The sequence below is a fragment of the Jatropha curcas genome, chromosome 6 (assembly GCF_041381405.1).
Source record: "Jatropha curcas cultivar XTBG-Jc1 chromosome 6, XTBG_Jcur_1.0, whole genome shotgun sequence".
NCBI lineage: Eukaryota > Viridiplantae > Streptophyta > Magnoliopsida > Malpighiales > Euphorbiaceae > Jatropha > Jatropha curcas.
This window is the reverse complement of record NC_143156.1, coordinates 29,692,560-29,718,938: the sequence shown is the minus strand read 5'-3', so window position 1 is coordinate 29,718,938 and position 26,379 is coordinate 29,692,560. Positions and strand designations below refer to the sequence as shown.

General features: G+C 34.1%; 4 protein-coding genes across 4 annotated transcripts; all 4 read left to right on the top strand.

The window, feature by feature from the left end:
* Positions 1–10,869, top strand: LOC105645950 (clathrin heavy chain 1). The gene is made up of 30 exons (XM_012231703.4): positions 1–278; positions 608–812; positions 1,598–1,686; positions 1,835–1,913; positions 2,083–2,210; positions 2,634–2,732; positions 2,826–2,934; positions 3,112–3,191; positions 3,267–3,494; positions 3,580–3,645; positions 3,743–3,859; positions 3,978–4,175; positions 4,415–4,531; positions 4,650–4,709; positions 4,912–4,998; positions 5,221–5,304; positions 5,401–5,535; positions 5,628–5,690; positions 5,770–5,874; positions 5,953–6,065; positions 6,173–6,425; positions 6,514–6,650; positions 6,735–7,013; positions 7,101–8,103; positions 8,400–8,885; positions 8,990–9,160; positions 9,247–9,432; positions 9,827–9,949; positions 10,062–10,172; positions 10,311–10,869. The coding sequence occupies exons 1-30, from the start codon at positions 234–236 to the stop codon at positions 10,473–10,475; spliced, it is 5,121 nt and encodes a 1,706-aa protein (XP_012087093.1). The 5' UTR covers positions 1–233; the 3' UTR covers positions 10,476–10,869.
* Positions 10,870–12,225: 1,356 nt separating this feature from the next.
* On the top strand, positions 12,226–17,003 carry LEW3 (UDP-Glycosyltransferase superfamily protein). The gene is made up of 7 exons (XM_012231722.4): positions 12,226–12,734; positions 13,029–13,315; positions 13,802–13,988; positions 15,253–15,321; positions 15,435–15,628; positions 16,362–16,471; positions 16,567–17,003. The coding sequence occupies exons 1-7, from the start codon at positions 12,429–12,431 to the stop codon at positions 16,809–16,811; spliced, it is 1,398 nt and encodes a 465-aa protein (XP_012087112.1). The 5' UTR covers positions 12,226–12,428; the 3' UTR covers positions 16,812–17,003.
* A 920-nt stretch (positions 17,004–17,923) lies between these two features.
* On the top strand, positions 17,924–20,849 carry LOC105645974 (uncharacterized). Its single transcript, XM_012231734.4, has 2 exons — positions 17,924–18,084; positions 20,027–20,849. The coding sequence occupies exons 1-2, from the start codon at positions 18,043–18,045 to the stop codon at positions 20,633–20,635; spliced, it is 651 nt and encodes a 216-aa protein (XP_012087124.1). The 5' UTR covers positions 17,924–18,042; the 3' UTR covers positions 20,636–20,849.
* Positions 20,850–22,865: 2,016 nt separating this feature from the next.
* LOC105645984 (basic helix-loop-helix (bHLH) DNA-binding superfamily protein) lies at positions 22,866–24,482 on the top strand. Its single transcript, XM_012231745.4, has 2 exons — positions 22,866–23,335; positions 23,731–24,482. The coding sequence occupies exons 1-2, from the start codon at positions 22,982–22,984 to the stop codon at positions 24,187–24,189; spliced, it is 813 nt and encodes a 270-aa protein (XP_012087135.1). The 5' UTR covers positions 22,866–22,981; the 3' UTR covers positions 24,190–24,482.
* Positions 24,483–26,379: the final 1,897 nt, after the last annotated feature.

Here is a 26,379-nt window from a genome sequence, read left to right as displayed (position 1 = left end):
GAGATCTCTCCATTCGTAAACATTACACTCCCATTTCTGTTTCTATTCTCTTCTCCTCTCTTTTACTGGTCTTCTCGTTTAGATCTCTCTCTTCCTCTGATTTCTAGGGTTTCATCACGCTCTAGATCTCTATTCACTCCTCCGCTCTGGTGTTGACTTTCCTTCGAATCGACGGTTCACTTCTGATTACAGATCTAATTCGCCTATTCTGAGCCGTCGATCTCTTGCCCGCCATGGCGGCCGCTAACGCTCCGATCACCATGAAGGAAGTCTTAACGGTAAGCTCTCTTTTACACTCGGCTCCTCTATCACTTGCTCGAATTTAGAGGTTGAAAATTGAGCTATCTTCTTGGTTTAGATTAATTGTGGATGTATGTCACGTACTTATTTGTAATTTCACTTGATTCGTTACGTAAAATGTGTTTGTTGTATTTAGCTCTTATTGAAGTTTTATTGGATCTGATTCATGTGTTGCATCTTCAGATCTGCTAATTATTTGCATTGGAACTATTTAATTTTGCTGTTTGTTTCTGTATAGTAGAGTGAGGGAGTGATGATTTATGATTTGTGAACTGAATTTTGGTATGATCCGTGTGTTTGTTTGCAGTTGCCGAGCATTGGGATCAATCCCCAGTTCATAACGTTTACAAATGTCACGATGGAGTCGGATAAGTATATATGTGTTCGGGAAACAGCGCCTCAGAATAGTGTTGTAATTATTGATATGAATATGCCAATGCAGCCTTTGAGACGGCCTATTACTGCAGACTCGGCGCTTATGAATCCAAATTCTAGAATCCTTGCTTTGAAAGGTAAGTTGTTAAGTTTGAACCCACTATTTGATTATATACAATGTTGATCAATCAAACGTTCTATGGTTATGATCCACAATTACTTTGTTTGCCACCATGTTTTCATAAATTTACATTAGTTTGCCTTTTGCTTGTTATTAGATAGTTGGATTGTATTGAAAGACGAGATCAGATGGATAGCTATACGTTAAGTATGGTTTAGCATAAAGAACCCAATAAGAGTGTACTCTTATAATTATAATATTATAATCTTTATCATTAAATGAAGTGACTGACAAATAGGTTTTTTATATATAAGATAGTACATGGCTATGTAATTCTTCTTAGTCATGTGTGCAGTTGAAAATTAATTTTAATGGTTTTCTGCCAGGATGTATGATTTGATGCTTGGATATTTGTATATGACATTATCATTGATTCAAGAGAATATTGTACTAGGTCATTGTGTCATCTGTCAATTTGTATCATTATATTTTGATTGCTATACTATTAATTATAATGATATTAGTGATAATTATGAAATGTTTTTACTGGCGTCTCTGATTGTGATTCAATCAAACGGGTACATCAAATGTTGTAATACCATTCTTTTCCATTTGAGTTGTTAAATTGTTTTTTTGTCATTGTCTTTTAGTATAACTTTGATGAGAAAACCAATTGTTGAGTATATGCTTTTTGTTCCTCATTTTCTTTTTTCATAATTTTCTGTTTATATGACAAGTGTATATGTGTATATATATTTATGCTGGTTTCTTCTTCTGACAATTTTTATTATTTTGGTGAAGCTCAACTCCCTGGAACCACTCAGGATCACCTTCAGATATTTAACATTGAAATGAAAGCAAAAATGAAATCGCACCAGATGCCTGAGCAGGTAATAGCTTCTCCTTTTTAATTTATTTACATTAGAAAATGCAGACAACAGTTTGAAACAAGTAATTCTGAGTATCAGTATTGTTTTACATTATGGTTGGAGTAATATCTGTTATTTGATGAAGTGAGTCTCTCTGCTTCATGCATAGGTTGTCTTTTGGAAGTGGATATCTGTGAAGATGTTGGGCTTGGTAACACAAACCTCAGTTTATCATTGGTCAATTGAAGGCAAGATGTCTTTTGCACTCCTAAGTTCATAGCTTCTTTCTGTTCTCTACTTATTTGGCTATGTCTATTTTCCATGTATTTGTTTTTGGTCATGGCATTCTTTTTTGTCATTGTAAATTGGTTTGCCACCTTGCTGTGATATAAATCTGATTATATCTTGAATGCACAGGTGACTCTGAGCCTGTCAAGATGTTTGAGAGGACTGCTAATTTAGTGAACAATCAGATAATTAACTATAGATGTGATCCCTCTGAGAAATGGCTAGTTTTGATTGGAATTGCTCCTGGTTCACCCGAGGTATGCAGCTATATATTAATTCTTACTGAATTTTTTTACAATACTCCTCTTCATGAAAGTAAAACTTTGCTAATATTTAAGGGAAGATTTTTAATGCTTTCATTTTGAATCAGAAACTTGTATTATGCTAAATATTGATGTTTGGTATTAGTATTTGTTGTTGCATTCTTGGGATGGTAGGGGCAAAGATAAGCCCCTGCTGTGAAGCCTAAGCCACCTAGTCATGTGGGAACTGCTTGGCCAAACAGTGCTCTGAAATATGATGAGTGTAATTTGTAGCCCAGATCTGAACTGCCATACCTGAGTCTGCTGGCAATTAGCTGTCAACTCATGGTTTAGGGAATAAATGCTGTGTTCTAATTGAATGGTTTAGGAAATATGATTTTGCTTTCTAATGGTTTTCCTAATGTATATGATTTACAGAGGCAACAATTAGTTAAAGGGAACATGCAACTTTTCTCTGTGGATCAGCAGCGTAGTCAAGCCCTTGAAGCACATGCTGCGTCATTTGCCCAATTTAAGGTGCAGGGATCTCTCAGAATATGAAACTACCCATAATTTCGGTGTTGCTTATTTTGTACTAATGAGGGTTATCATTTCTCTTTGTTTGAACAGGTTCCAGGAAATGAGAATCCTTCCATTCTCATTTCTTTTGCCACAAAAACTTTTAATGCTGGGCAGATTACATCTAAGTTGCATGTCATTGAGCTTGGTGCCCAACCAGGTCAACTTTCTGATTCATTATTTTAGAAGTGCCATATTCAGATCGAATTTTTAGATTTTCTTTTGCAGTTAGTAGTAGTCTTCTCAAAGTCAATCACTCAACTTTGAAACTATGGTAGTTGTATCTTGTGAGTTCTGGAAAATCTTATTCCTTTTCTGATGTGGGAACTGTCAACAGGGAAGCCATCATTTACAAAGAAACAGGCTGATCTTTTCTTTCCTCCAGACTTTGCCGATGACTTTCCTGTTGCCATGCAGGTGTGCCTACTACTGATATTTTGAACCTTTGTTTTGTAACTCACTGGTTTAAGTATATGGATCTGTTGATTGCAGATATCTCACAAGTACAGTTTGATCTATGTGATCACCAAGCTTGGGCTGCTATTTGTTTATGATTTGGAGACAGCTACTGCTGTGTATAGAAATAGAATCAGTCCAGATCCTATATTTTTGACAGCTGAAGCTTCATCAGTTGGAGGGTTTTATTCTATCAATAGGCGAGGTCAGGTTTTATTAGCTACTGTGAATGAAGCAACAATTGTGCCATTTGTTAGTGGCCAGGTATGTTCATGTGTTTATGCTTTTTCTTGGCTGCATCTGAATGATGATCTGTGTTCGAGTGTTAATCTGATAAATGTTGTTACAGTTGAATAATTTGGAGCTTGCTGTCAATCTTGCGAAAAGAGGAAACCTTCCTGGTGCAGAGAATCTGGTAAAACAATGTTTTTCTTAGTTCTTTCAATATTGTATTTCTTTGTGCTTTTCTTTTGTAATAGGAATTCAATTATTTTTCATCTTTGAGATCTCAGGTTGTCCAGCGTTTCCAAGAGCTGTTTGCTCAAACAAAATATAAAGAGGCTGCTGAGCTTGCTGCAGAGTCTCCACAGGGAATTCTAAGGACACCTGACACAGTTGCCAAGTTTCAGGTTTTTTTTTTGTTTTTGACTCTTAATTTGATATTAATGCTGCCGCAGCTGCTGCCGCCTGAGGTTTTCTTTCTATCCTTGACTCTTATTTGAGTCTATCTATTTTTAATGTCTGCAGAGTGTTCCTGTGCAAGCTGGGCAAACACCTCCTCTGCTACAGTACTTTGGAACACTTCTAACAAGGGGAAAGCTTAATGCATTTGAGTCATTGGAATTATCACGTCTTGTTGTCAACCAAAACAAAAAGAATCTTTTGGAGAATTGGTTGGCAGAGGACAAGTTGGAGTGCAGTGAGGAACTTGGAGACCTCGTGAAGGTATGATTTTGACTACTTTGAACCTAACTTGGTTCCTTGTTGAATTTTGGTCAAAAACTGGCAAATTATGGTTATTTTTTTCATTGATGTATGGATCTGATACTTGTGTTAATGTCGACATTGTAGACTGTGGATAATGACCTAGCACTCAAAATATATATTAAAGCTAGAGCAACTCCTAAGGTTATTTTTTTCATTGATGTATGGATCTGATACTTGTGTTAATGTCGACATTGTAGACCGTGGATAATGACCTAGCACTCAAAATATATATTAAAGCTAGAGCAACTCCTAAGGTTGTTGCAGCTTTTGCTGAGAGGAGGGAGTTCGACAAAATTTTGATTTACTCGAAGCAGGTAAAGCAAATCTGTTTTTTTTTTTTTTTTGTGTCAATGAATTTTCAACTCTCCCTGTCTCTGTCTCTGTTTCTATGGGTCTTGTTTGATCGTATTTTGTGGTTTTTTGTTGTTGAAGGTTGGGTATACTCCAGACTATTTGTTCCTTCTTCAAACGATTCTGCGTTCAGATCCTCAGGTATCATTCAATGGCAAGTTTACAAAAAAATAATTTTTAGTTTACACAGAATGAATTCAAAACTCATCACATATGTTAGTTTCATTTTGATGTGAATTTTGTGCTGGATAATATCTGTCTTTTTGTTCTGTTATGTTGCTTTTTTTGTTCTTTCCCCTGATTTTGAAATGATATCAACATTCCATTTATATTTTGACTACAGGGAGCAGTGAATTTTGCTTTGATGATGTCCCAAATGGAGGGAGGTTGTCCTGTTGACTACAACACCATCACTGATTTGTTTCTTCAGGTTTGTTCATTGGCTTTGCTTCTGTCATTCTATTGTGTTTTCAATAGTTTATGCATATTAGTTTTATTTATTACTATTACCATCTATGTGAATTCTCAATAGAGCTTGGCATTTTATTTGATGCCATTATGATGTGCAAGATTTCAAATTAAGAAAAAGTATATTGCTTGCTGTTTGGTTTTCAATTTTAATTTTAACTGGTGTTTTCTTTTTCTAATTCAGAGGAACATGATCCGTGAGGCAACAGCTTTTCTGTTGGATGTTTTGAAGCCGAATCTTCCAGAGCATGGTTATCTGCAAACAAAGGTTATATATTAGTTGTTCTTTAAATGAGATATGACATTATATCTTTGCCTATATTTGTTGTCTTTCAACTTCCTAATGTCTTTCTGTTGTACATAGGTCCTGGAAATCAATCTGGTAACATTTCCTAATGTAGCTGATGCTATTCTGGCCAATGGAATGTTCAGCCACTATGATCGCCCTCGTATTGCTCAACTTTGTGAAAAAGCTGGTTTATATATCCGGGCCCTACAAGTAATTTGGCTCGACACAGACTTACCTTTTACCTTTCTCATTGAATTGCCAATTGTTATCATTCCTCAAGCTCTTCCTGCCTATATATGCAGCATTATTCAGAGTTGCCAGATATTAAACGTGTGATTGTCAATACACATGCAATAGAGCCACAGGTATGTGATGTTGAATTGATTGTATTGTGTGCTAGGAATGGAAAATCTGCTGTAACTAATAGAATATGGTTTGTTATAGGCACTTGTTGAGTTTTTTGGTACTCTTTCACGAGAATGGGCTCTGGAGTGCATGAAGGATCTTTTGCTGGTCAATCTGAGGGGCAACCTCCAGATAATTGTGCAGGTACACAATGTCTTCTTGTGTGATCAGTTGATAGTTTTAGCATGTATCCTGAGGCTAAATTCAAGTGTGTCTGTGCAGGCTGCCAAGGAATATTGTGAGCAGCTGGGTATTGATGCATGCATAAAACTTTTTGAGCAATTCAAGTCTTATGAAGGACTGTATTTTTTCCTGGGATCATATTTGAGTTCCAGGTATTGTTTTTCAGTGGATAACATTTTTTTAGCTTTTATCCCAATTTTGGTCGTTTACAATCTGATTTTATTAATTTTTTATTGTTTTGATTTTTATTTTGGGACAGTGAGGATCCTGATATACACTTCAAGTACATTGAAGCAGCTGCTAAAACGGGACAAATAAAGGAGGTTGAACGCGTCACAAGAGAATCAAATTTTTATGATGCTGAAAAGACAAAGAACTTCTTGATGGAGGCTAAACTTCCAGATGCTAGACCTCTGATTAATGTTTGTGATCGTTTTGGTTTTGTGGCTGACCTCACACACTACCTCTACTCAAACAATATGCTTCGTTATATTGAAGGTTATGTTCAGAAGGTATGCGGGGTTATAGTTTGAAATTCCATGGTTTTCATCCATCATATACGTTTACACAATTCTGAGGACTTGAATGCTTTGTTGATAGGTAAACCCTGGTAATGCACCTTTAGTTGTGGGGCAGCTTCTGGATGATGAGTGCCCCGAAGACTTTATTAAAGGCCTGATTCTCTCCGTCCGTTCTTTGCTTCCGGTTGAGCCCCTTGTAGAGGAATGTGAGAAGAGGTGATCCCAGTCATCTGCCTTTGCTTCTTGGTTCTTGTTGCTTTTAACTTTATTCATCTCATGTTTTGGTTGTGTGGTCTGCAGAAATCGGCTTCGTTTGCTCACTCAGTTCTTGGAGCATCTTGTGAGTGAGGGAAGCCAAGATGTACATGTCCATAATGCTCTGGGTAAAATCATTATTGATAGTAATAACAATCCAGAGCACTTCCTCACAACCAATCCTTATTATGATTCCCGTGTTGTTGGTAAGTATTGTGAAAAACGTGATCCCACCCTGGCTGTTGTGGCTTACCGAAGAGGACAATGTGATGATGAACTTATTAATGTAACGAATAAGAATTCATTGTTCAAATTGCAAGCAAGGTTTGTACTCATTAACTGCTGATTTGCTTGTAGTAGATCAAAATGTTTCATAGGAGAAAGGCTTATGTGCTGTTTCTTCCATTTCAGATATGTGGTTGAAAGGATGGATTCTGATCTTTGGGAGAAGGTTCTTAATCCGGAGAATGAATATAGAAGACAGCTCATTGATCAAGTTGTATCTACTGCTTTGCCTGAAAGCAAGAGCCCAGAACAAGTTTCTGCTGCTGTCAAGGCTTTCATGACTGCTGATCTTCCGCATGAATTAATTGAGCTGCTTGAAAAGATTGTGCTTCAGAACTCTGCGTTCAGTGGAAATTTCAATCTGCAGAATCTACTTATCTTGACTGCCATCAAGGCAGATCCATCTCGAGTAATGGATTATATTAACAGATTAGATAATTTTGATGGACCTGCTGTTGGGGAAGTGGCTGTAGAAGCCCAGTTATATGAGGAAGCATTTGCAATTTTCAAGAAGTTCAACTTAAACGTCCAGGCTGTCAATGTGTTACTGGACAACATTCGAAGCATTGACCGTGCAGTGGAGTTTGCATTCCGTGTTGAAGAAGATGCTGTTTGGAGCCAGGTGGCAAAGGCTCAACTCAGGGAGGGATTGGTGAGTGATGCAATTGAGTCATTTATTCGTGCGGATGACGCTACTCAATTCCTGGAGGTCATTCGTGCTGCTGGGGATGCAAATGTCTATCATGACTTGGTGAGATACCTCCTGATGGTTAGGCAGAAGGCAAAAGAGCCCAAGGTGGACAGTGAGCTTATATTTGCATATGCAAAGATAGATAGGCTAAGTGACATTGAAGAATTTATTCTTATGCCAAATGTGGCCAATCTCCAAAATGTGGGTGATCGTTTGTTTGACGAAGCTCTATATGAGGCTGCAAAAATAATATTTGCTTTTATATCAAACTGGGCCAAGTTGGCTTGCACACTTGTGAAGCTGAAACAGTTCCAAGGTGCTGTTGATGCTGCACGAAAAGCCAACAGTGCAAAGACATGGAAGGAAGTTTGCTTTGCTTGTGTTGATGCTGAGGAGTTCCGTTTGGCTCAGATATGCGGTCTCAACATTATTATTCAGGTGATCCATTGCATTCTATTACTATTTGTATGGTCGTAGGTGTGTGGTTCTTGAAGCTTTTGAAACTCTGTATTGAAGTCTAAAACTCTCTCTCATGGAGTTGTTGGTCATTCTATATCTGAATCAAGAAGCAGTCGGGGCTTAGTTTTCAAACTTCTGGTGATAGAGTTTCTTAAAGCTTAAGAACTCCCGCCTTGTTTACTGGCTTTTGCCAAATTCACTTGCTACTTTTACATCTATCCTGCAATGTGTATTATACTCACCAATCCTGTGGTGTGTTTTGAATTTTTATACAGGTGGATGATTTAGAAGAGGTCAGTGAATATTATCAGAACAGAGGTTACTTCAATGAATTGATCTCTCTTATGGAGAGTGGTTTAGGGTTGGAACGTGCACATATGGGCATTTTCACTGAATTAGGAGTATTGTATGCAAGATATCGGCCTGAGAAGCTTATGGAGCACATTAAATTATTCTCAACCCGTCTCAATATTCCCAAGCTTATACGAGCTTGCGATGAGCAACAGCATTGGAAGGAACTTACCTATTTGTATATCCAATATGATGAATTTGATAATGCGGCAACCACCATAATGAACCATTCCCCTGAGGCATGGGATCACATGCAATTCAAGGATGTTGCTGTCAAGGTCGCCAATGTGGAGCTATACTATAAGGCAGTGCATTTCTACTTGCAGGAGCATCCAGATCTTATTAATGATCTCCTCAATGTGCTGGCACTCCGTGTGGACCATACACGTGTTGTTGACATTATGCGGAAGGTCTTTACTTGTTCTGTCTTATGATAGTATTAAAATTTGCTGAATAATTTTTTGTTTAAGGGTCTAACTCTTTTATGGTGATGTAATATTCTCCGGATTTTCAGGCTGGTCACCTTCTTCTGGTGAAGCCATATATGGTTGCTGTTCAGAGCAATAATGTATCTGCTGTGAATGAAGCTTTGAACCAGATTTACGTAGAGGAGGAAGACTATGACAGATTGCGGGAATCAATTGATTTGCATGACAACTTTGATCAGATTGGCCTTGCACAGAAGGTAATTTTCTTTAATTGACTTTCTTTGTAGTGGGACTACGTAATGAAATCTGAGATTATAATCCTTTTCTTTTTCAATGTGAGCAGATTGAAAAGCATGAGCTTCTTGAGATGAGGCGTGTTGCTGCATACATCTACAAGAAGGCAGGAAGATGGAAGCAGTCCATTGCGTTATCAAAGAAAGACAACCTTTACAGAGATGCTATGGAGACAGCATCACAATCTGGAGACCGTGAACTTGCGGAGGAGTTGCTTGTTTATTTCATTGAACAGGTACCTATGATAGCCTAAACTTAGCATTGTCCAAGATAGATGTTGGCATTCTTTTTTAGTTTTAAGGCATTCGTATGCTTGGGCAGTCAGGCACTATATTTTCCCCTCAGGTGAATATAATATACGGTCCCTATAGTAATTTCTCTGGTTTTAATCCTTCCCTGAAACTGCATATACAATTATTCTCATTCATGGGGGAGTCAAATTCCAATTCCTCACCAATGTCTAGCCGAATCAAATACTGGAATCAGAATCATCTATTTGCATTCCGATTCTCACCATATTTTTTGTCCATCCAAATGGGCTTTTGGAGTGTTTTCTTATTCGAGGTGATTTATTTATTTATTTTAATTTATTTACTGTTGTTTAATTTTTGTATCATTTTCTTGTGCAGGGCAAGAAAGAATGTTTTGCATCATGCCTCTTTGTTTGCTATGATTTGATCCGGGCAGATGTTGTTCTTGAACTTGCCTGGATAAACAATATGGTTGACTTTGCCTTCCCATACATATTACAGGTAATTTTTTCCAGTTGATTAGTTCCATGTACCACTGTGATAGAGCAAATATTGCTCAGCTGATTTGCCATGCTATTTACAAATGGTTGATTTACTCTTTGCTTGCTTGCAGTTCATCCGCGAGTATACAGGCAAAGTTGATGAACTCGTGAAGGACAAAATTGAGGCTCAGAAAGAGGTTAAGGCTAAAGAGCAGGAAGAGAAGGAAGTAATTGCTCAGCAGGTAATTTTTTGTGGACTTGATTTATTGCATGTTGGGATTTTGGGTCCCACCTTTCTTGCATGTCATAGCCCGACACTTTTCTGACAGTGTTTGCTGCACTTTACTGATGTGTAAATGGATTTATGTGATGTGTTGCAGAACATGTATGCTCAGTTGCTGCCTCTTGCTTTACCTGCACCACCAATGCCAGGTATGGGGGGACCAGCACCAATGGGCGGAGGTTTTGCGGCACCACCACCAATGGGTGGAATGGGAATGCCTCCAATGCCTCCTTTTGGAATGCCACCTATGGGCAGCTATTGATACATGCAAGGCGACCCTTTTTGTAGATTTTAGCTGTGAATCCAAGTTGGTTACAAAGGGCTTTTCCATTTGGTGGCGTTTACTGGGCTTTGGCGCCTTTAAATTTCTTTTTGTGTTTGTTTTGGTGGGATGACGGTGTAGTTGAATAATGCCATTTTTCATTTTCAAATCTTCATTTAGGTGTGGATATGTGTTGTAATATTCTTTTGGTAGGAGAGGCATTTTTTGGCTGCTCTTAGATGGCAGGCCGAGGATTTCATGTATCTGTATTCTTTTTTTTCCTTTTATCTTGCACTCTAGGAACGACCTGAGTATAGTACGAGATGTTTCATAGCACCAACTTCATCTATAATGCTTTTTTTGGTTTAATAGCATCATTCCCCTTTTGCTTCTATTTGGCAGACTCTTGTTTTTCTTATGAAATGTTAATTCAAATGATGAACTTGAGTTTCCTTCAATTTTGATACTAGGTTTTATCTGGGGCATTTGATTTATCTGGAGTAACATGTAAAGTTTGCAGACTGTTTTTGTTTTCTTTTGCATTATGTTGTGTTCATCTGATTAAGCTTTAACTATAGAATATGTCTTAATTTTAACTTTTTTCTTAATTCTTAATTGTATTATGTATTTTTAATTTTAGTAGTTATTTATATATTTGCTGCCTTCGAATGGATGAAATTAAATTTTTTATTAATTTTTTGTCATAATCTGTCAAAAAAAATCTGAAGAAAACAGTTCGGTTCCTATTCCATTTAATTTAATAATTTCTGGACAGGTTATTCAATCGATAATTTTAAGTTCACTCCGTGGCATAAATGATGGTTCAAATAGAATTGATCTATGTTTATATTTGAAAGTAGATAAATTTAAAATTCATTTGCTTATATTTTTAAAATGTCTTTCATATTATAATTTCTAAAGGCTACGAGGAGGAATAGTTTTATTATATAGAGTTTTATTATATAGAATTGTAGATTGCTTAAATTTCTGAAATTCATTTTGAAATTTCACATTTTTAGTAAGAATTGCTATAATTATATATAAAACATAAATAAAATTCATATCAAACATAAAGTTTAAAATTTAAAATTTAAAATTTATAAATTTATAAATAAATTCTATAAAATTTTATAAAATTTATTTATTTCAGCGCTAACCTTCAATTTCACCGGATTCTTAGAGTAGTTGCAATTTCACTCTAAATTGACATTTGTATTCTAAATACTCAGAATTTATCAATCTAATTGCAATTACACCTTAATTTGAATTAATATTTAATTCATTATTTTTCTCAAAATTCATTCAATTTTAAAATCAAATACTCAATCTTGATTTTTTTTATTTGTTATATGAATAATTGAGTTTGATTTTATTATTTATTGTTTAAATACTTGGATATGGAGTTCATTTTTAAATTATTTTCTTAATTAAAATTCCAAACTTAATTTATTTTTAAAGGGCAATTGCAATAAATTGACAAGTTCGGAGTATTGAAATTCACATTTAAGGTGCAATTAGTAAACTAGAGTTTAATTACAATTAAGTCGAGAAATTCAAAGTGCTACGAAGGTCGATTTTAAGATAAAATTACAACTACTCAAAAAGTTTGAGGTGAAATTGAAAATTAGGGGTTTTATTCTATAGGTGTAAGATTTAGGTGGTGATTGTAGAAAAATATGATAGGCTCAAGCTTAGAGAGTAAATTCAACTTTTTTTTTTTTATTTCTTTTAAAAGATGATGAAAACTTTCCGCCCGATTTTCTTCCTTGTCGTTGGCCAATAAGAAGGAAACATTTTCCTCGTTAGAGAACTTGCAGTGGCAAAGAAGACAAGCAGTGCCTTCACAGTTGACAGTTCACAAGCAAAGCAACCAAAGTCGTTAGGTCCCTATATACCGGCTTAGCTCTCGATATCTCCGTGATTGATCTCTCTCGTCTCTCCACATTGATAAGAATGGAAAATTGGATTTTTATTCTCATAATTCCGCTATTCACTGCTATATTAACCTTACTCTTAACCTTCAGTTCTCAGATAATCAATACCAGAAGGAATAGAAAGCGAGCTGTTGGCTTCTTCCATCCCTTCACAAACGATGGCGGAGGTGGAGAAAGAGTCCTCTGGTGCGCCGTTAAGGCAATCCAAGAAGAAAATCCCGATCTTGACTGTGTAATTTATACTGGCGATCACGACGCGTCCCCTCAGTCACTGGCGGCTCGCGCCACTGATCGCTTTGGTGTCAAATTGCTTTACCCACCTATGGTAACCATATACACTTAATTGGTTTTGTTTAGCTTGAATGTTTGTTTGAAATAATTAAAATTTGTTAATTTTGATCGATGACTGTCTTTCTGTTTTGCTTATTTTAATAGAAAAAATTAGAAAATTTCAATTTTCGGGTTTGCATTTTGGTGTTTGTTTGATTCGCATAAATGCCTGGGACAGTTTATCTGTTAAGATTTATGTATGGCCAAAACACTCTCCTTGGATGAATCGTATAACCGTTGGCTTTTCTTTTCTCTTGTTTGATGAAAAATCATGAATCTCTTGCTTTAGGTGGTGCATCTGTATAAAAGGAAATGGGTGGAAGAAACTAGTTATCCTCGATTCACCATGATTGGTCAAAGCTTTGGTTCAATCTATCTGTCATGGGAAGCTTTATGCAAGTTTACTCCTTTGTATTATTTTGATACTAGCGGCTATGCTTTCACTTATCCAATTGCCCGGATTTTTGGTTGCAAAGTTATTTGTTACACTCATTATCCTACTATCAGTTTAGATATGATTTCTCGTGTTCGTGATCGAAGCTCCATGTACAATAATGATGCTTCAATTGCCAAGAGGTTAGAGTCCTTTTTGCTCATCTTAGACAATAATGTTTGTTAGAATTTGGACGATGATGGGTTGATGTTTTTTTTTGGTGATTTGAGTCTATATTGACCTACTAATAGAGTAGTCTAACTCTATCAAATGGTTATTTAAATTCAGTTCACCCGTTTGTCTTCACTGGTGATGGTTGCTCAACTTTGACCTTTGACTTCTCTGTGGGGAAGTTGTGAAAACATAGTCAATTTGGGGGAGGATCAACACTTCTGGTGTCTGTTTGACTTAAGATTTTTTTTAACAATGGAAAAAAGAAGAAAAAAAAAGCTTCCAAATGAGAATAAGATAAGGAGAAGAGAATTCCTTTTCGGAATTTGTTTTGCAATGAAATAGAATAAGCCTTTAATTTTACATTCATTTCATGGTCTATTCTAGTCTTTTAGATATATGATTTGACAGCTTCCACATTTTGCACATAGTCTAAAGCCTGCTTTTTCTTGTGGCAGCGGTTGGCTATCACGGTGTAAAATCATATACTATACATTCTTTAGTTGGATGTATGGATATGTAGGCTCTTGTGCACATCTTGCAATGGTGAACTCTTCATGGACACAATCTCACATTGAAAAGCTTTGGAAAATTCCAAACCGTACCAAGCGAGTCTATCCTCCTTGTGATACATCAGGGCTTCAGGTGAGTAATGTAGTGTTTCTTCAATCTGGAAACCATATGGTAGTTATCTATAGCTTCATCAAGTGTTCTCTCTCTCTCTCTCTTTCACTTGGACTGGCATGCATTCTTGTGATTTCAATCCTGATATTCACAATTGCACCAACCAATTTATTTTTCTATCATGTGTTTGGCATATTTTGTTTGACACTTGTCTGGTTTTCTTGAATTCTTTCAAAAGCCCTGGTGTCATGATTCATGTGAAGTATTGGAAAATAGTTGGACTTGTCCATTGCCAGGGACAGATAACTTTTAATTTTGTGATATAACTTTTAATTTTATGATTAAGATTACTTTTTTCCTTGGTAATTATTAAGCTTGCCGCCAATACTGAAAAAAATAATATTTACTTCAATTATATTTTCACTTGATGATCTGAGTTTATCTACACATACAGATTTATTGTTGATGACTATGTATACATATATTTATGTGATTATTTAAATTGAAAGTTGAAACTAATTAGCTCATTAATTTTCTATCCATTATACAAATATAGCTTATTTATTTAATTTTTGACCTTTAGCGTTAAAAAAGACTAATGAATTTTGTGTATGTATTAAGTTTTTTTTCAGTTTTTTTTCGGTTATTCTGTTTATTTTCACACTGTCTATCACAATATTTTTAGCTGTAGTTCTTGAAGCCGTTTTTATGTATTAGTAATATGATTGGTGTCTATATTAAAAGCAATATCTTTGATAGTATTGAAAATTGACAAAAAAGAAAAAGTAATTAGTGCTTTAACAGAATGGTAGTAATAGGATTGTCTTTCAGTTAAAAGTTAGAGTTCAATATTGTCTTTGCTTCAATTTTTTAGTAATTAGTTCCCTTCTATATATTTAAAATTAAAGAAAATTAAGACTATGATCACTGAGAAATTGTATACAGTAATTACATTATTTATACTCTAGTGGAGAATATGTATATGTAACCTTTGCTAAACCAAATCTTTTTGATACGTCCCTGTTCATTACATGTCTTCAAATAATTGTGTTCTAGTCTGAAACATCAATGGCTAGGCATTATAATGAGAAATTTGTGAGAAATTTGTGAGGTGCAGAAACATATTCATATTTGTCCATTATGCAATAGTATTTTTGTGGTGACTGTTCATGCTATCATATAAATTGGTTGGATGATTTCAATATTTTGACTCTACATGACATTACTTCCATTTATGTCACTAAAATATTGCACTTTGAGTCTAATAAGTTTAATTCCAAAACAGGCACTTCCTTTAGAAAGACCAGCAGAAACTCCAATATTTATATCTGTTGCTCAATTTCGTCCTGAGAAGGTGGGCATACTTATGTGAACCTTATGAGCACAAGGTACAACTGTTTTAGTGGCTCATTTCGGGGGCCTTTGTTTGTTATATCATTCGTTTATAGCTATTTTTTCATGTCTCAGGCGCATCCACTTCAACTTGAAGCTTTTTCACTAGTCATTAGGAAGCTAGATGCTAACTTGCCAAGACCTAAGCTTCAGTTTGTGGGTAGTTGTCGAAACAAGTCAGATGAAGAAAGACTGCAAAAGTTGCAGGACAAAGCAATTGAACTGAAGGTTGATGGGGATGTACAGTTCTATAAAAATGTGATGTACAGGTCTGTATAGTACTTGCTTTACAATCAGGATCCTTTTGATAGAAACTTAGTCATAGACAGAATTTAAAGACAAATATGAAAAATATCTAAATTAGCAGACTTCTCCCCTGCGTGTCTGCTCTATCATTCATGTATTTCAGTATCCATATTGCATTTGAATTTTGTTTAATGGAAAATGAGAAGCTGTTGGAATGATGTGATGTGGATTTTGGAGTGTACGTTTCGTGTGGAAGCAGGTAAAGCCGCATGAGTTTGTTGATCTATTTTACCTTCCTTTGCATATAATGTGGTGCGCAAGTGTCTATTTGCTTTATATCTCCTATTCTTCATCCACTGGAATACATGGGTGCTTATGCATGAGGCTGCAGATTGTCAACAGCATTTTCTCATTGTTCTGTGTTTACATCAATATGTTTGTTGCATGTTCTTTACATGCTAAAGGAGAGTTTTAACAAAACCCTTCTTTATCATGGATTTCAATTTTGGAAGCCCCGTGTTTAAAATACTTTCATTGGTGTGCAGTAACAATCAAATGATTTATAGTTTTCTTCCAGATGTGTTGAAAACGAATTGTTCCTGACACTGGCATTATATTCCTGTTGCACCCAGGATACTGGGTATTAACCTGATATGAGAATTCATTTTGTTAAGGAATTGCGTGTTTCTAAGAATTCTCATGATAATACTATTGATTAGATTAGCATCGTTCACTTTTGACTTCCATTATTTGCAGGGATTTGGTGTCTCTTTTGGGAGGTGCCATCGCAGGAATGCATTCCATGACAGATGAACATTTCGGCATTAGTGTTGTAGAGTACATGGCTGCAGGCGCCATACCAATTGGTGGGTATTTAATTGATTTTCATTACATATCAATATTTTGTTTTCTGCTATTAAATGAATGCATATGTGAATTAATCATGCTTGTAATTCTTCAGCCCATAATACTGCTGGGCCAAAAATGGACATTGTTTTAGAAGAGGATGGGCAGCAAACTGGATTTCTTGCCCAGAATGTTGAAGAATATGCAGATGCCATCTTGAGAGTGTTAAGGATGCCTGAAACTGAGAGACTCATGATGGCTACAGCAGCAAGGAGACGAGCAAGCAGGTTTTCCGAGCAAAGATTTTACGAGGATTTCAAAGCTGCAATTCGACCAGTATTAAACCATGGTTCTAGATGATGGATTAGCTGTAGCAACTCATGTAGCATATTTGTTAACTGTAGAACAGAGAGCTTTAGTTTTACTTTTTTTTTCCCCCGTTGGTTTATAATTTTGATTTCATATGTAAACATTTTTTGTGACAATTTTCAAAAATTTTGTACTAAAACTTATGGTGCTTCTGTGGCAGCTGAAGCACATTTGGAGGTTACAGTTTTTGGGTGGTTTTAACAATAGTCAATCCACCTTGAAGTGTTCGAGCTCCCAGCTCAACCCAGATTCGGAATTGAGCTGCCGGTTCTGGTTCCACCGATTCTGGTCGGAATCTAAAGGGTTATTCTGGCCAGTAAACCAACATCTTGGTTCTATAACCCGAGCTATAGCCAAGGATTTAATTCCGGTCTCAATTTCAATTCTAATTCTAGGTCCGGGAAGAAATTTCACTACTTTGTTTTAAGAGTTCATAAAATAGAATTGATATATTATATGTAAAGTAGAAGTTAGTTCTTACATATTAAATGTGATAGGGGTCAGCAGAATTAGAATTGAATTTCAGTTTTCAATTTTTCTTGATTTTTCTGAATGCAAAAAACTGAATAAATCGAAATAACAGAATTAGTGCTCGGTTCGATTCAAATAAAAAAATTGAAACAAGGTGATCCGTTTGATTATTTCACCCAATTATTTCTATTAAATCCTCCATACTTATTCAGTTGAATTTGGTTTCTGCATTTTTTCAAATTCAGTTTTTTCGATCAAGGTGGTTTGAAATGCTTACCCCTGATTAAATACATAACATGTTTACTATTTTGTAAATAAATTTTTTAAAAATTATTACTACTTTTTCGTAAATACAAAATAAAGTAGTTATTTTTTAAATTCTTCTACATAAGTTGTGTTGAAATATATTAATACAACATCATACTCTTTTAAGTCTTACCTTTTAAAAATAATCTATTGATGTAAATATATTTAAATCTTTCATATAGTTTTCTTTGTGCAATCTTCTATTCAAAAGGAAATAATAATAATAATAATAATACTTTGTGCGACCCAATAAAAAAATTTTGGACTTCATAATTTGGAAGATAGAGTGGGATACACGCGCTATAAAAGAAAAGTGGAACTGCGCGTAGCTCATCTCTTTGATTTGGTTGCAGGGTTCATCCACTTCACTGCCACAAATACAAGCAGCTGAGAATCTCCTCTGCATCAAAAGTATATATGGTGAGGTCTTAAACAGAACACAGATATGGCAATTTCTCTCAATTCAATTGTTGGCTTCAACTCAACGGTAATGCTTTTCTCATCTTTTTCCTTTCAGTTTACTTCTTATTTGGCTTATCTTCTGTTATTTTAACTGCAATTTAAGTTTTCTTGACTCGTTTTGATTACTGATATCCTGTGCTTTTAGCTGAATTTACACTTACCTTGTATGAAGTTTTAGTTTTGATGGTACTTCTAGTGCTAGATGTTTATTCATTTTGTAGGTTATTAAGTTAATTACTGTCAAATTAGTCTCGTGTTTGGTATGTTTGATTTTACTTATGTTTAACTCCAAAATTTTAGTTTGTAAGAATGAAACAAACATTTTTATTTATATCAAACATGAAAACATGAAGTTCAAATGAGATCCATAAAAAAATTTGTGTATGCTAACCAAGGTCTTAAGGAATGTTTCGAGTTTCAAAAATGGGGTGAAAATTTTGTTATGTTAAAGTGCTTTAGTTGTAGGAAAGGTCACATTTTTGAAAAAGAAGTTGAAAATTCCGTTTATAAACTATAGTAGGATTGTTAGTCTATTGGGTTAATGACCCACTCAACAAGAGATCATATATTTTATATAAGTACTCTTTTTTACTTTTTGATTACACAATTTAGTTCTTTTTTCAAGCATATTTACAGCAAGATGGGACTGAGACACGAGCTAGACTCCTAATGGGGCAATGCCTTATGAGGTAGAAGCCTTATGAAATTGAACATTTTCACCATAGATGATTGCTTATAATTTTGGAAGCCAAAGCAATTTGAATGTTTATAATGAACTATATTGATTCAGAAAAACAATACTTTGTTGGACATGTTCCTTTTTTTTTTTTTAAACTGCCTGTGTTAACCTTTCTAGCTTTGCAAAATGAAATTTTATATTCAAATAGTTTGCTTAGATATTCTGCAAGGATGCTAGGGCAAGGATTCAAACAGCAATGTTGATTTTTCATGGATTTACTGGCTGCAATTCTTGAATCCTTCTCAGTTTACTTTTTGTTAATGTTTTTGGGAATTGATTCAAATTGTAATCTTTTTATACAACTTTAGAGAAAGAAATAATGAACTTTGCAGAAAAAAAAAATTGTTTCTCTCCTCATGATGAAACTCTCTGTCAAAAGTTCAAGGTTTCATCTAGGAAATTACTTTCTCCTTTATTCACACATTTTGTCTTTTTTCCTAACCATTATAGTTAGTTTATTATGTTAGATTCATTCATGAAATAACTGTCTACTCGACCTCTTGCTCCTTTGCAACCATCAGAACTACAAAATTACGAGGCCAACCATGTTCGCGTATTTGTTTGAACTTTTATCCTCTTAAAGTTTGACAATTGTCGAGTTTGCTTTTCCATGTATGGTTGCATCAAGTGGAAAGAAAATTTGTACTAGTCGGAGGCTTTCTCCGTTCTTGAATTTAGTATAGTCTTCAGCAATCATTTGTTATTTAGAAATATACTGCTTTAGTAAAATCAATTCAAATTCTCTCACTGTAGTGTATTGATATTGGTTGTCAAGCCTGTTTTTTGGCTAAGATCAAGTGGTCATGAAAAGGGATTTATGATCTTTATAGGTGTAGTGTATTGATATTGGCTAAAAAGGAGTTGTCTTCGAAGGAAAGAATCATTATATGCCATGATAAGTATGTGTTACCAAGTATGCAACTTTGGAATCATCAAAAAGTTGCAATTGTTCTTACTTCTATATGCAATGTTTTAGTAATGTATTGATCTTTTATAGTTAAAATATCTCTTTCTATCAATTACTGAAGTGCGTGAAGTTCAACAACTGTGTTTGAGTGAATTTGAAATATTTGAAGTTTAATGAGAAAAATTTACACTTTTTTTTGTCCTTATTGCTTATTTGTTGTTCACTAATTATAATATCAATACACATTTTCTATTCAAACGGTTTTAAACATGTACAGTGGCATACATTATGATTATTAACAGAAGTGTTTCTTGATTAAAGTTGCCAGCCAAATACAAGGATGTGTCAAGATCTTCAATTAGAGCTTCAACACCAAAGGCAACACAATTCACATTTTCCTCAGGAATTATTGGTTCAAGGGTACATATAAAGGAAAAAAGAGGAGGCTTTTGTCTTTCAGTTGCAGACAGTGACCGCCTTGCTACAGACACCAGTGATGAGGCTCTTGACAATGCTGAAAGTGTTGATAATGAGTCAGGAACTCAAACATCCGGACCTTCTAATGGTTCCACAGTTTCTTCCAATGTTCCCAAAAGATCACCGCTAACAGCAAGAGAGAGACTAAAGGCTGCACGAGTTCTCAGCCGTTACACAGAATCAAGGACAACAAAATCAGAAATGGGAAGCAAAGTATTGGATGCTTTAAAGGAAAGTGACAAGGGGAAGAAGAGATCTGGCCTTCCAGAAGCTCCTATGGACTTGTTTGACGACAGCAAGCGAGGCTTACCAAAGGACGGTTGGACTTTCCAATTTCCCGGAGGCAATGATCTCTTTGTCATTGCTCTTTCATTTGTTCTCATCAGCACAATTATGTTCACGACAACTTACATTGTTTGGAAAGTTGGCGCAATCCATTTCAATGAATACTAAGGTGGAGTTCAATAGGATTCTGCATTTATCAATGAGCTACCTCTTTTATTCATCCGCCAAACATAACAAGACTGGTTTTTACATCAGGTACATTAATTGGTAGGATTTTTAAGGTTTAATAGACAAGTTACATACATATGAATGTACAAAAATTGTTTGGCCAACCTTTACATATACATCAAAGAAATGCATATGGGCATTGCCCGTTTGTCGATCTTCTGTAGATTGTCTCACTTCTGTATTAAATTTGTTTGGTGATTATGTTGCTTAATCCATTTTTTTTGTACCATTATCTTGGTGTCTTTGAGTAGAAATTCAACTGGATTTTTTCCAAGTGGTAGCCAAACAAGATTTCCTTGATATATTATCTGCTTGCAGACTCTTTCTTTTCTTTTCTTTTCTTTTTTTTTTTTTTTTTCTGTCACTTCAATAAGTGGAGATTGGACAGCAGTAGATTAAGGATGACTCAAACCCCACATCCTCTTGTTGGGCAATTGCTGACTAGAGAAGGGGCCATACAGAACCTTATTTCCCACGCCTTTACCACACTATAGCACGAGCTGTCTGCTGTTTTGCTTGAACATTTATGAAGTAACTTCTTATTTTGAATGTCTCTTGCTATGATCTTTGATTCTTCTTTGTGCTTATCACTTATTTTTTGTGGCTTTTATGCATTTGCCGCAAACCTATATAGAGCTGCTGCCAACTCGGTCCATTATTGCACCTAAAGATTTTGCACATTTTTGTTATAATTATTGACTATGGAAAATGATTTTAAATATCACTCATTACAGTGTTAAATCTCCTATTAGATGGATATTAACATAATTAATGTTACTTTTTTAACGAAAATTCACGGTACTATCAATACAGAATGATGAATCTTCGCATATGATGCAAAATTTTCTAAAATAAAATTTAAGATTCGTATCTCGAATATGATTTAAAAGAAAATGAAAAGAAAAAGAGAATTAGAGCCTTAATAGAATGGTAAAGAAAGAATTATTGACACCACACAAATTCATGAGAGATGGATGGATAGGAAGAAAGAAATGTATTGCAAGAGGGAAGTGAGTGGTTGATCAAAGGTCGTATCAATCTTTTACGTCCTCTTTATGGTGAGTTACAATGCTTGTGTGTCTAAGGGGCCCTTCACAGTGACCAACTGGTGATGGTAATTGAAGGACTCTTGTTTGCTTGTGCAGGACACTTAGGACGCTTTTTATTTTTTATTTTTTACTTTGAAGATAGCGACAAATTCTTAGATAGACTTAATTTGCTTTATTTAACTTATTTCTTGTCAATTCATTTGCCAGGAAACATACGTCAAAAAAAAAAGCAACTTGTTGATATGATTTTATTTCATTTTGTGAGTCTAAAGTGATAAATTGAGTAATTTCTCGAATATATTGGACAAAGAAAGCCACCAATATGAATGGATTCTTGTCTTTGGAGATCATCTTGAAATGAAAATCTTTTAATTATAGTACTGATCAAGTCAAATGAAATATGATTATTTATAAGAAAAAGAAAAACCCTTTTTAGTTCTGTTTTGATTGCCCCATCTCATTAGCACAATCAATGGACCAGCTGGTTTTTTGGGTTCAATTGCTTGTCTTAGTCTATGAAAGAATTGGGAATGAAAAAGAAGATGTGCTAGATAAGTGTCAAATAAACAGAAGAATCTTTTCCACTCACCAAAACCTTGTATTAATGATTAATTCTTGGATTATCATAAAAGGGGAAAAAAAAAGAAAAATAGAAACTAATTTCCCACATCAACTTTTTCTATCAGCACAATCTATGATCACCATGTACCTTCAATAATTATATTAGCCTATTCCAAATATCTTCTTTTAAGAACCTTGTTCATTTTAGTTAATTTTTAGTTTGCTTCATTGTCATATTATAACAATGAACTCTTCTAAATCAATACATCTGGATCTTAATTTTCTTCTACCGACATCGAACTGGATGATATTTAAGTGAAGTCTTATATTTAAGTGAAGTCTTAATTTTTAAGTTTCAGATTCCTAATCTTGCAGGTAAAGTTTATATTAAAGTATAAGCAAGTGCTTACCAGAGTAATTAGCTATTAATTCAACTTATCAAAGTAAATTCAAGTATATATACTGAGGTGACAGCCGAATATGGCCAAACAAGATTTTCATTTGACAAATTCAAGTTTGCTACACATCACACCAATCCAATTCAAGAGATGCAGGTCACACATTATTATGCAAGAACAGTTTCTTTAGATTGTGAGATAAAAAGCAAGAAAATTTGTAACTTAAGATTTGAGGGAAAAAAAAGGTTTTTTCTTCTTTTATTACTGTTTTTTTTGTTATGGAAAATCATTACTCTTCTTCTTCTTCATGTCGGCCTGCAACTTTGCCTTGTGCAGAACCAAATTATAGCAGTGAATCTCTTTTACTTCCATGGCCACTACCATATGATCATAATGCTTCTGATAGTACCACCTTTCAAGTTAATAATGGATTTCCTTCTTCATGGTCTACACCAATTCAAGAAACTGGACATGAATTTTCTTCTTGGTCTAATTCTATACAAATCCATGAAACTGCAGAAGAAAAAGCTGCTTCTGTTTCCAAAAGTCATAGCCAAGCTGAAAAAAGGCGCAGAGACCGGATTAATGCACAGCTTAGTATTCTCAGGAAACTCATTCCTAAATCTGATAAGGTACTGTTCTTTATTTTTCATATCTTTCGAAGATTCCATCCTTGGTTGCTTATAATAAATAGTACAAGCATCAAGGTTCACTTGAGCTTGAATAATAATTGAGAAATTCAACACAATTTTGCTCGAACCGGTTCAAATTCATATACAACATCATAGCTGTATAGATGATTTCGATACTACCAATCTCATGTTCGAATTTGCAACCTCACAAATCTAGAGATGACTAGAACTATTGATGAAACTTATTGCTTGATCTATAAGAGTATTAGTTCTTGAACTTGTAGTTATTCTTGATATTGTTATGCAAATTTTTTTCTTGCTAATTCTTTACTATTAGGTCAACATCAACAAGATTTCGCCAATTCTTGATCTTTAATTAATTTCTTGATTTGCAGATGGACAAAGCAGCTTTACTAGGAAGTGTGATTGATCATGTTAAGGATTTAAAGGGAAAAGCAACTGAAGTAAGCAAAAATATTACAATTCCAACAGAATTTGATGAAGTAACTGTAGACATTGATGAATCTGCAGATGGTAATAGTAAGGACAAGAACATATTCATTAGAGCTTCTGTTTGTTGCGAGGATCGGCCAGAAGTTTTCTCCGAGCTGATTCGGGTGCTTAAAGGCCTTAAACTCAGCATAGTTAGAGCTGATATTGCAAGTGTAGGTGGAAGAGTTAAAAACATGTTACTACTTTGCAATAAAGATTATAAAGAAGGTAAAGTCGTTTCAGTTAGTACTATCAAACAAGCACTCAATGTCTTTTTGAGTAGAATTTCTTCATCTTCAATGCCTTCAAATTATCGTATTAGAAGCAAGAGGCAAAGGTTCTTTTTGCCTTCTCATAATTAACATCGCCAAGCTTCTATATAGTGTAGTTATGCTTCTTTTATTTGTATATGATAGATTTTTTTTTTTTTTTTTTTTTTTTCCTTTCGAGCATTGGGAAGCAGATTCGAATCTGGATCATTGCCGGCCGTGCTTACACGCTGATTTTTGGTTTTTAAATATATGTATATATAGGAGAAAATCTAGGGATGACACATGCCAAGCACACCAACTATTATATGTAGTTGATAGCCTACTTTATAAGGTAGTGGCATATCATATGATATAATATATGATCACTTTTTGCTTTCCATAAAGAGACTTTACTTTGCTAGGGTTTCAATTGTGAGTGCCATTCAATCATTAAGCAATTAATTAGAGAATTAGTTTAATAATAACTATTATTATTACATTTGCACTAGAGTTAATTAATGAGTGAATAATCTTTAATGTGAAAATTAAAAATAAGTTTCCTCTTCCTTTATAATATTAGAAGTAAAGTGTATATGTGTCAATTAAGAATGATACTCTTAAATGCATCATATTCAATAAGAAGAGTGCATCTTAATTAATATAAGTATTAATAATTAAGTTTTAATTATAAAATAATTAAGCTTGATTATTTTAATCTGCATTTTACTCTGTTCATATCTAAATCTATTTATTTGAGCTTAATAAAATATATCAAGTCCGAATCCTGAGAAAATAAGAGAGTTGCGTTAGATTGATAGTCAATATAAGATTAATCAAAACCTTAATATTTTCAACTAAAAAAAAAAAAAAACAACAATAATGGATCTGAAAATCATATACCTTCTGCAATTAAAGAAAATGAATTGAGTCTTACTTGTCTGTTATGTTATAAGATATCCCTTCGTTAAAAAAAGAACATGAAAATATTGAATATTATAAAAATTCAATTATTATGAAACATATTGTAGATGAAAAAAGATTCCAAACCCATTTTTTAATTTAGGCTCCTTTTTTTTTTAAATAGCTTGTAGTAAAATATTTTTCACAAGTTTCCATTATTTGGGAGACGTTTAAGAAAATAAGTCAACGAGAAATATTTTCCTCGTCAATAGAAAATTAAGTTATTTTTAAAGAAAATGACTTCTCATTTTCAAGAGCGTAAAACATTTTTCAAATTTTGACAAATTTATTATAACTTTATAAATCTATATTTTTTAATTTATTAATCATCGGTGTTTATTACCACGACTCATCATTCACAACCAGCCACCACCACCGGTGACCGGTTACTTGTATAATTACCATTTTCTAGCATTATTCTTATATTTAACAGTAAAAATTTTTAAAATATGAAATTTATATTATTATCATTATTATGGTTTTATGAGTTAAAATTTTTAATATTTTTAACTAATTTTCAATATTATAATCATACAACAAAAAATAAATTATTTAAATTTCTTAAAAAATATTTTTAAAATGTAAATTATTTTTTAGAAGTAAAGATAGCCCAATATGGATGCGAACTTAAGTTGTTGAAACAAATTTGAAATTGACAAGTGAAAACCATTAATTGAAAGAGTAAATTGTTAAAGGTACATGAATGAATAAATTTTGATGGCAATAATATTCAATAAATAATAAAATGATGATTTATATATTTATGTGAGCAAACTGTAATATGGAGAATATAGTCAATGAGTGGGCCAGTTGACAAGTATCTGATTTCTTGTCAAATCTCACATCAAATATTTGGATGGATGTAATTTTATTTTGCATTTATCCAAACAAACCCTTAATATTCTACACTGTAGATATCCCACTCAGAACACCCAAGGGGAAATAGTTCTGTGAAATTAACAACTTTATTACCTACTTTTGAAAAATAAATTTCCATCAAATTAATAAATTCTCCAATATATTAATTACAACCCTAATGTAGGTACTAAAGTATTTATTAATTTGAATTGAAGAATTGAAAATTTATTTAAAATTTCCATCAAATTAATAAATTCTTCAATTCAAAATTTATAATAAATTCTTCAATATGTTAATTACAACCCTAGTGTTTGTATTGTTTGGTTCCCGGGAGTTGCATATTCTTGTTTGAGAATAGACTAGTACAGTATTTTCTAATTTGTAACCAAATAGGAGGTTAGAAAATTGGGATATGACAAGTATTGCCGACATGGTTATAGATGAGAAAGTCAATTCCAACTTGTTTCATAATCTCCTGTTTGA

Excerpts from the sequence above, each read along its gene's own strand:
- LOC105645950 (XM_012231703.4), top strand. The coding sequence starts at position 234 with ATGGCGGCCGCTAACGCTCCGATCACCATGAAGGAAGTCTTAACG. Across the intron at positions 1,687-1,834 it reads CGCACCAGATGCCTGAGCAG|GTTGTCTTTTGGAAGTGGAT; the intron begins GTAATAGCTTCT and ends CTTCATGCATAG. Across the intron at positions 2,935-3,111 it reads TGAGCTTGGTGCCCAACCAG|GGAAGCCATCATTTACAAAG; the intron begins GTCAACTTTCTG and ends AACTGTCAACAG.
- LOC105645984 (XM_012231745.4), top strand. The coding sequence starts at position 22,982 with ATGGAAAATCATTACTCTTCTTCTTCTTCATGTCGGCCTGCAACTTTG. Across the intron at positions 23,336-23,730 it reads TCATTCCTAAATCTGATAAG|ATGGACAAAGCAGCTTTACT; the intron begins GTACTGTTCTTT and ends CTTGATTTGCAG.
- LEW3 (XM_012231722.4), top strand. The coding sequence starts at position 12,429 with ATGGAAAATTGGATTTTTATTCTCATAATTCCGCTATTCACTGCTATA. Across the intron at positions 12,735-13,028 it reads AATTGCTTTACCCACCTATG|GTGGTGCATCTGTATAAAAG; the intron begins GTAACCATATAC and ends CTCTTGCTTTAG. Across the intron at positions 16,472-16,566 it reads TGCAGGCGCCATACCAATTG|CCCATAATACTGCTGGGCCA; the intron begins GTGGGTATTTAA and ends GTAATTCTTCAG.
- LOC105645974 (XM_012231734.4), top strand. The coding sequence starts at position 18,043 with ATGGCAATTTCTCTCAATTCAATTGTTGGCTTCAACTCAACG. Across the intron at positions 18,085-20,026 it reads TTGTTGGCTTCAACTCAACG|TTGCCAGCCAAATACAAGGA; the intron begins GTAATGCTTTTC and ends TCTTGATTAAAG.